The sequence below is a fragment of the Trichomycterus rosablanca genome, chromosome 13 (assembly GCF_030014385.1).
Source record: "Trichomycterus rosablanca isolate fTriRos1 chromosome 13, fTriRos1.hap1, whole genome shotgun sequence".
Lineage (NCBI taxonomy): Eukaryota > Metazoa > Chordata > Actinopteri > Siluriformes > Trichomycteridae > Trichomycterus > Trichomycterus rosablanca.
The window spans coordinates 22,663,724-22,673,871 of NC_086000.1; the positions used below are offsets into that span (position 1 = coordinate 22,663,724).

General features: G+C 38.9%; 1 protein-coding gene across 1 annotated transcript; it reads right to left on the reverse strand.

Moving 5' to 3' along the window:
- Window positions 1-3,004: 3,004 nt before the first annotated feature.
- LOC134325556 (zinc finger protein 513) lies at window positions 3,005-9,537 on the reverse strand. Its single transcript, XM_063007799.1, has 4 exons — window positions 9,379-9,537; window positions 8,040-8,162; window positions 4,263-4,979; window positions 3,005-3,729 (listed from the first exon to the last, which is right to left on the reverse strand). Exons 1-4 carry the CDS (start codon window positions 9,416-9,418, stop codon window positions 3,005-3,007), a joined length of 1,605 nt encoding a protein of 534 aa, XP_062863869.1. The 5' UTR covers window positions 9,419-9,537.
- Window positions 9,538-10,148: the final 611 nt, after the last annotated feature.

Genomic DNA, 10,148 nt, shown 5'->3' on the forward strand with positions numbered 1-10,148 from the left:
TACACTCTATCTTTAGGGAAATTAAAAAGAATTTACTATAGTATATGAAGTAAGTCTAAATCTTAAATGCTACAAACGACCAGGCAACACGTCTTAGTGGCTGGTAAAACGGAACCAAGTCAGGAGTCTAAGTGAGGTTTGGTCCCCTTCAACCAGCTACTGCGCCGTGATTTCAGCCAGCAACACAAAGCTTTATAAGACTGCTAATGTTACACCCATCTGAAAAACAAAACAGTAAAGTGTTCAGTTGTTCTACTATTAGTTTAAGTTAAAGGGATAAAAAGAAGACTGATGGAGAAATGCTACATATTTTCTTTACAAGCACTATACTGCTCTCTAGAGGCAGACACTGTTAAATGCCAAGAAATAAACTGGTTCTTTCTTTTAAGTAATAAAACGTCAAGACATTTCTCATATTATTTTATAAAAATCTAAAAATGTGTTTTATTATAAAGCCAAGGGTTACTCAACAAGCCCTCACAACAATCACAGAAACAAAAATCACAAAAATAATATGCAGTACATAAATAACTCTTTAAACAACATGGAGCAAACATCATGTCAATTATGCATAAATGTTGCCTTATTCCCTGATTTCATTAAATGGTTAATTATCTTGATGGACTATCTGTATAAAATACTAAGCTTTATCTGTACTATATATACACATGTTGTACAAAAACAGTCATGACAAATGCACTTGTGTCTGTGTCAATAAAGGAATCATAACCAAATGTGGTCTAATTTCCTTTTTTTCCACCGCAAGCCAAACATAAACATATTACTAATCATTTTAATGGGTTATTTTTATAAACATAATTTCACAGTAGATAGTACATGAAATAAATTAACAAGAATCATGATCTGAAAGTGACAAACATCCACCCACCCACACAAAGTCAGGTGCCTATTTAATGTCCTGAAAATAGAAGGTGAGTGCTGGGGGACTGAGGAATACCTCCATCCAAACGCCCAACAACACACACACACACACACACACACACGCACAAACAGAGGCATGCCCACCTGCTGTCATGCGCATACACACACACACGCACAAGCACAGGCATGCCCACCTGCTGTCATGCGCATACACACACACACGCACAAGCACAGGCATGCCCACCTGCTTGCATGCACACACACACAAATCAATGCAGCATTAGTACAGTGGCAGCCAACAATCCTTTTGCAGTAAAATTGGGCAATGATGTAAATAACATTCCAGAAAAGGCACCAACACATGACCATATTTGTACATCCTACAACACTTAGCAGCCAAGAGGTATTCAGTGTAAATAAATTCATTTAAAAAATAAAAAACAGTATCAACCTTTCACTTTCATTCAATAGATCATAAAGACAGGCACAGTACAGTTGTATTCTACAAATTACCTTCTTAGAACAGTTTACAGTAGATGTATTGATTGTCCACAATCAGCCCGTTTGTGTAAATACCAAATTTTCAAGCCGGATGCATGAAATGACATCTGAATGCTTTGTGCTTTAAAACAGGAACAACCATGGTCAAATGTCATGTTTTGTTGACTTGTTGCTTCCTCAACAGGGAATGTCCATATACATTTTTCTTTACTTGAAAACCTGAAATTTAAATGTTTGCATTAAGCTGAAAATCTTCACACATTATGCGACAGAGAAAGTTTGAGCAATGCAAAACAGAACATGAATTTCTGCTGCACTGTAAAAACTGAAAATTGCGGTCTTGTTTTCAGAATATTAAGAGCTATGGAAATAAAATTAAAAAATCATCAAAAGTGCAACATTTTTGCACTGACTAATAATAGTGTAGCGCCTTGTGTTATCAGTGCTTTATAGCTGCACTAACTAAGTTTAACTTTTTTGACAGTGCCAGTAAATGTTACATTAAATCCTAAATTTTAACAATGGCCAATATTTATTAGAACACAATAATGACAGTATCTATGGAAGATTCAGCAATATGATTGGTAACGATCTTATTCTTATTTAAATGTAATGAAAAAGTCAAAAAATAATGATTAGCTGTGCTCTGAGATATAAATCAGTTTAAACAGCTTATCTAGGCGTATTAAAATCCACATATTAAATGTGCAGTGGATAGTGAAAACATTATACTTTTTTTATTGTTGAACACAGTGAAAACAGTTTTGCTCTCTTTAACTTCCATATTTTTTTATTTATTTAATTTAAAGCATTTTCTTTCATGTTTTGATTCTGTGCTTTATTTATTCAGTTTGATGTTATGCTTCAAATTCTTGTAAATCTCTTATTTGCATCAGCTTGTGAATTTGGCATGGACACAGTGATAGAAATAACCTGGCATTCAGCAACTTGGGAAAGATTTACCTCAGCTACTGATGTATACTGTCTGACAACAGAAATTTTTCTACTAAGAAATATTTGGCTTTACCACAGCAAAGATCAGTTATTATAGGTTTGCTGCAAACTGTCACCAGACTGGTGGAACAAGTGACAGAATAGAGTAAGACTTCATACAAAAATTTAACTAATCATGACATGATTTTGTAAGTAAAATGCTTTTGTTTTCTAATAATCAGACACTGAACCGAAAAAAAGACATGAATGAGCTTCTCTACAAAAAAATGGTTATTTTGCTGTCACTGTTTTAAACATATATCATAATAGGGGCTTTTGTCTTTGTCCTAAATCATATGCTGCAAAAATACTTTATAGTCAATTGTCTTTACGGCTTTCTAAATTAACTTTAACCCCAAAAACTGTTGAGATCATGGATTATAATCTAACACATAGGAAGTATATTAAAGAAAAGTATATTTCTGAAACTAAGGCCACTAATCAGTCACTGTTAGCTTTACTATCATCATTATTGTTGTTAGATCTGTTACGAAAGAAAGGCTTGTATAAAAATTTTTAAGCAAGTTCAAAAGTTAACTGAGACCCAATTGTAGAATAGCACCTTCACAATTTGAAATCAGTAAGGTGGCATGAACTAAATATTAAGAGAAATAATCTTCTCATCCTACTACATCTCCCCCTCCTCCTCCTCGTCTTCCTTTTTCGGCAACGACATCTTAATCCAGCCTTCAGTGGAGCGGCTGTGCTTTTTTTGGTGCCTTTTGTAGTTGTCCCAGTGGCCTGTGGTGTAGGCACACTCCTGGCACTTAAAGGGTTTTTCCCGAGTGTGACACAACATGTGGCGCTTTAGGTTCATGCTCTGGTTGCAGCTGTAACTGCACACAGTACACTGGAAGGGCTTGGCACCCGAGTGGATGCGCTCGTGCCGCTTCAGATTGGCCAGGTTGCCACAAGCATAGTCACATAGGGGGCACTTATAAGGCTTCTCTCCTGTATGTACGCGGTGGTGTCGCTTCAGGTTGTCAAAGTGAGCAGAGGCGTAGCTGCACTGCGGGCACTTGTACGGCTTCTCGCCGCTGTGAGTCTTCATATGGCGTGCTAGGTGGTTGGGATACTGTGTGATAAAGGGGCATGAAGTGCACGAATAGAGCTTGTCTTCTTTCTCAGGGCTGGAGGGTGTGCTCTTTGCTAACATGTCCAGGGCACACTTCCTGCAGATGTGCGAGTCAAGTGCCTCCTCCTTTTCCAGTGTGGAGCCACACACACGGCACGTGAAGGGGAAGAGCTGCTCGGTCAGCGCCTCTGACCCCTGATCCAGACCTTCAGCCTCCAGCAGGGTAGGTGGGTGACTATCAGCACTGATGTGTAGACTCAGATCAGACACTATAGTCTCTGAAAGAAAAATTTAAAAAAGAAGGGGTAAGGAACACACAGAAAGTAAACCTCTTCCTCTTTGTGAGGCAATAAAATTTAAGGAACTAACCTTTTCCTACTTCACTCGTGTTATGACGTATGCAGTGCATTGTGCACTGAGCAGTTCCTCTTTAGCTAACAAACGAGAGATGGTGTCTAACTAAAGACATGCAATTTTCTGCTTCCACCCGCTCACAAAGTCTAAAAGCAACTCCTAAAAGCTGATAACAATCATGCCTGTCTAAGCACAGCTAGGATCTGAATTCTGATCTCAGTGGTGGTGAGCTAGCACATTAGGCTGCAGTACCACCAGATGGTTATTTCATTTTTGTAACATTTAACTGCAGTTTTTGTTGCCTCAATGAACAAAAAACACTCTTGTCACTACTTTATATTAGCTGCAACATAAAAAAGCTAAAGTCTATTTTAATCTTTAGCAGGGCAAATAGGCCTTGTAAATTCTTGTCAAATTAATTGTTAAACTTATGGTGAAAGACTACTCAAAGAAATACCTTCCATCGTAGCTGGGCATGCATCCTTCTGGTGAGTCATTATATGTTTCTTTAGTGTGAGACTGCTATCTGCGAGGAAATCACACTGGCTACACTTATTGGACTTCTCCTGAGTATGCATACGTTGATGCCTCTTCAGGTTACCAAGGGAGTTGCAGGCAAATGTACAGTAATCACACTTGTATGGCTTCTCCCCAGTGTGTGTGCGTACGTGTCTCTGTAGGTTAACCAGCTGAGCCGAGGCATAGGCACAGTGCTGGCATTGGAAGGGTTTCTCGCCATTGTGCGTTTTCATGTGCCGCTTTAAATGGTTAGAGTAGCGTGATGTGAAGCTGCACAATTTGCATGAGTAGGTTTTGTAAGAGTTGCCGTTCGGGGTAGATCCTGCTTTGTGCTCATTCTGTTGAGAGCCCTGGGCAAAAAGATTTTCTTCTTCCTGATCATGCTCTTGAAGCATGCCCCTTTGTTCACCACTACATTGAAGGCAGTAGAGCCCCACTATATCGAGGTCTCCACTAAGAGGGTCACCAAGGAGCTGACCACACTGCCTACAAGAGAGGTAAGGAGTGAAGGCTGAGTCTCCACCCATCTCCTCCCGTTCACTCTCTGTGTCTCGGGGGTCCTCAAAGTCACTCTCCATGCTGAGGCGGTTGTAACTGGAGCACTCCTCATCGCTGAAGGAATAGGCTGGAATTCCCATGTCAGCAGTCACCGAATCTGGAACGAAACCCAATATGTGTTTCATCAGTCTTGACAAAAGGACAGGAAATTTTACTTACAGCAAATTCTATGCAAAAGCTAGTATCAGTAATATGGAACAAATACACAGATTGTCTCTCTAGTTTCTACTTACTTTTTGTTTATGCTTAATTCTTAATTCTTTGGCTGTTTCTGAAAGCCTTTCGAAAGAGGTCACATTTACCACCAGCATATCCATTCTCTTTTACAGGCCAAATAAATATTAATATTTTAAATATATATAATCTGTGTTTAGTTAGGTTTTCAATAAATATTTTAAGTGGTCTTCAACCATGTGATTTATTGAACTACCACATAAAACAAGTCTTGTAGGTAACGTGTATATGTTTATGTATAAGAATTAGGGCTGTACAGTTCGCTGTTCTTCAATAATGCTGATCAGAAAATGCCATATCTGCTTCACTAGACCTCCCACAATTAGTCTGTTTTTGGCTGAGATAAGGGATTATAAAGATAACCAAAAATAGTGGGAAAAAAAATCATTTAATTATTATTCCACAAGCCAATTGCCATCATTTAACTTTAGAAAAAATGTAAGACTGGCACTATGCAACGCTATTTTTATTTAATAATCCCAATAGTCACTCACTAATGACACTCTCGAGTGACAGGTGACAGGAGTTGTCACAGGTTAAAATCTGTTTTACTTCCTATATATTTTATATCTTATAAATTCACAGCATGTTTTACGTTCCAAAACCTTAGTGATGTCACATCCATACGGCAGATCTTTTTGTGTAACGTCTGCATGAATGTTTTACTCAAGAATATTGTTGCACTAACCTACAATGTAACATGCCCATATCATATCATATGATATATACAGTGTATCACAAAAGTGAGTACACCCCTCACATTTCTGCAAATATTTCATTATATCTTTTCATGGGACAACACTATAGACATGAAACTTGGATATAACTTAGAGTAGTCAGTGTACAGCTTGTATAGCAGTGTAGATTTACTGTCTTCTGAAAATAACTCTACACACAGCCATTAATGTCTAAATAGCTGGCAACACAAGTGAGTACACCCCACAGTGAACATGTCCAAATTGTGTCCAAATTGTGCCCAAATGTGTCGTTGTCCCTCCCTGGTGTCATGTGTCAAGGTCCCAGGTGTAAATGGGGAGCAGGGCTGTTAAATTTGGTGTTTTGGGTACAATTCTCTCATACTGGCCACTGGATATTCAACATGGCACCTCATGGCAAAGAACTCTCTGAGGATGTGAGAAATAGAATTGTTGCTCTCCACAAAGATGGCCTGGGCTATAAGAAGATTGCTAACACCCTGAAACTGAGCTACAGCTTTGTGGCCAAGGTCATACAGCGGTTTTCCAGGACAGGTTCCACTCGGAACAGGCTTCGCCAGGGTCGACCAAAGAAGTTGAGTCCACGTGTTCGGCGTCATATCCAGAGGTTGGCTTTAAAAAATAGACACATGAGTGCTGCCAGCATTGCTGCAGAGGTTGAAGACGTGGGAGGTCAGCCTATCAGTGCTCAGACCATACGCCGCACACTGCATCAACTCGGTCTGCATGGTCGTCATCCCAGAAGAAAGCTGACGCACAAGAAAGCCAGCAAACAGTTTGCTGAAGACAAGCAGTCCAAGAACATGGATTACTGGAATGCCCTGTGGTCTGACGAGACCAAGATAAACTTGTTTGGCTCAGATGGTGTCCAGCATGTGTGGCGGCACCCTGGTGAGAAGTACCAAGACAACTGTATCTTGCCTACAGTCAAGCATGGTGGTGGTAGCATCATGTTCTTGGGCTGCATGAGTGTTGCTGGCACTGGGGAGCTGCAGTTCATTAAAGGAAACATGAATTCCAACATGTACTGTGACATTCTGAAACAGAGCATGATCCCCTCCCTTCGAAAACTGGGCCTCATGGCAGTTTTCCAACAGGATAACGACCCCAAACACAACCTCCAAGATGACAACTGCCTTGCTGAGGAAGCTGAAGGTAAAGTTGATGGACTAAACCCAATTGAGCACCTGTGGCGCATCCTCAAGTGGAAGGTGGAGGAGTTCAAGGTGTCTAACATCCACCAGCTCCGTGATGTCATCATGGAGGAGTGGAAGAGGATTCCAGTAGCAACCTGTGCAGCTCTGGTGAATTCCATGCCCAGGAGGGTTAAGGCAGTGCTGGATAATAATGGTGGTCACACAGAATATTGACACATTTGGGCACAATTTGGACATGTTCACTGTGGGGTGTACTCACTTATGTTGCCAGCCATTTAGACATTAATGGCTGTGTGTTGAGTTATTTTCAGAAGACAGTTAATCTACACTGCTATACAAGCTGTACACTGACTACTCTAAGTTATATCCAAGTTTCATGTCTATAGTGTTGTCCCATGAAAAGATATAATAAAATATTTGCAGAAATGTGAGGGGTGTACTCACTTTTGTGATACACTGTATATAGGGCTGTACTAAATTGAGGGGAAAATGTGCACAGATCACAAAAGTGCCACATTTCACGGCAGTCATTAAATAACACTAATTACAAATTAAATGATGAAAACACACACACCCCCTCTGCGTCCACATAATCGGTGGGGAGTTTTCCAAACTCAGTTACCTGAGTAGTGTTTTAGCTGCTTTAGACTTCTTGGACATTTTGTCTAATCGATTGCAAGTTTAACCGAGCGTCTTTAGAGTTTGGCGAGTTTATAAAGAAAGAAATAAACTGTACATAGACAAACTATCAGTAGCATAATACTTTACTGACTTGTTCTTTTAGGGAGCAGCATAGGGATAATCATGTGTGTAGAGAAGCACACTTTTCCTTTTACTATGGAATCCCCAAAGGAACAAAATGCACTCAATACGTAAAAAAAGAAGACAATTCTATGACTTTTCCACAAAAATCACAATATTATGATTATATACATACAGTGTGATAGACAAGTAAAAACACATTCATAGAAGATTTTGGGAAATTAACCCAACTCTAGTTATTGCCAAAATTATGTATGCTAAAAAGCTAAATTACTGAACACTATTTACCAGAGTCTCGTTCAAATCCTATGATCCTGTAGTCATTCTCTCCAAAGTCCTGCCCAAGGAGGAAATCACCCTCCAGGACCAGGCTCTCTGGCTGACCAATTCCAGTGGCTTCTTCAGATCCCGCTGTATAATAATAAAAGAGAACTGCATATTATTAAATCCTTACAATTACATTTTCTAATGAAAGATTCTCACTGAAAAGTTAATTAATTAAGTCTTATTAAAATGCACCTAAGTTTAAGTGAGGTAAAGCACATGGCAGTATATGTCCAGTGGATTCATAAAATATTTAGAGCCCTTGACCTTTTGTGTTTCAGATCTGATTTGAATGATTTTACCCATCATTCTACACTTAATCACACATAATTATATTTTTTACTATCAAAGAAATGAAATATTTTATTCATTAAAGAATTAACACCTGGATACATCTCTACAATTTGTGCACAACTGGATGTGGGCAGTTTATTCAATTCTTCATGGCAAACCTGTCAAGCTGTTAGATTTCATGCTAAGCATGTGAAAACTGCCATCTTCTGGCCTCTCCACAGATGCTCAACTGGGTTTATGTCTGGGCTTTGGGTGAACCAGTCAAGGACATTCATAGACTTGCCTTGAAGCCACTCCAATGTTGTTTAGGTTGTTAAAAGATGAATTGTCAATTGTCAACTGGAACCACAAAAACAAGGCTCGGATAAATAAAAGTGGGGGTAGAACAGCAGGACAGAGATGGGTTAGCTCCAAAGGTCTTGGCAGAGATTGTCAGGGAAACGGAATTAGGACAAAACGACAAAGGAAGAGAGGAAGTGAGAAAAGAACATTTTAAGATAGTGCTACAACTCAGCAAGCTGTGAAATAAAAGGAACTTGAAGCATAGTAAGAAATGTATGCCTATATGTTGTATTTTTTTGTAAAAAATAAATAAAAGCTTTTTTTGGAAATATTACAAGAACAAATGTTTTACTATCAGTGTGTAATACAGTAAAATGACAATTATTTATTGATTTCTGTATAGCTACTTTAATTGACATGTCAATATAGTGCACTTCACTAATTATAAATGATGAATATTGATATGAATGCGGTTACCTAACAGGGTGAAACAGGGGTTAGAGCACTGCAGTTTACTATTATATCTTATACCGTATTACACTGTGGTAAATACACATTATACTGTGGTACATTTGTTGTACTAAAAAGGGAAAACATCTCTGTAGGGCTGTGGCTGAGTTTGACACTCCTAATCTGAAACATGCATGGGTACTGTAGTAAAAGAACTTTGTCCTGGAGATAGAAGTTAGCAACATACTACAGACATGTAAATAAACACGGTACTTACATTTAACGGGCTGTGGATTCGATTGTTTTCTTCGGGGCATTTTCTAGTTGTCACTGGGTTTCTTTTGATCGACTCTAAAGCAGATCACCCCCTTCCTATAGTGTCATCTTCCTCTTCCAGAAGAAGACAAAGTCACTGCTGCCAAAGTCAGCAGATCACTCATCGTGTCTGTGACCCAGATCCTTCACAAATTTACAACCATTTCATTTAGATTTGATGAGCTGTTGGCATTATCGTTTACGTTTCTTTCCCATGTGAGTTCAACAAACAGACGTTAACTTTCAGCAAGCTTATTAGCTATGTTTGAAAACAAGTTCTTACTCAACTATATTGCCTTTAAATGTCAGACCCAACCAAGCAAGAAGCAAATCTTTATCACTTAACAATAGCAGCCCAGGTATCACTGAAAGAAAAGGCCTAAACACTGAAAGAATGTCCATATATCTAACTAGTTGTCGTTTTGTTTTCGCTGTTAAACAATTAGCGTTAGCTCTAGCTACAGAGCTAGAAGCTTACCTTACGTGTGTTGTAGCGACAAAACTTAAGCTCAACGTGACAATCACAAGAATGTAGCTACAATTACTATCTAACCTTTTGAACAAATGTCATAAACTTGCTAGCACACCAAAGCCAATTCAATATCCCGTAGTTTGGCTTGTCTGCTATCTAAACAGTATTAGCATATCAAGCAAAGTAACGTAGAAACTGTGTATAAACTCTCCTCAAACCCTCCTTTAATATAAAACTCGTCTCAAGAGGTTACTATCGGT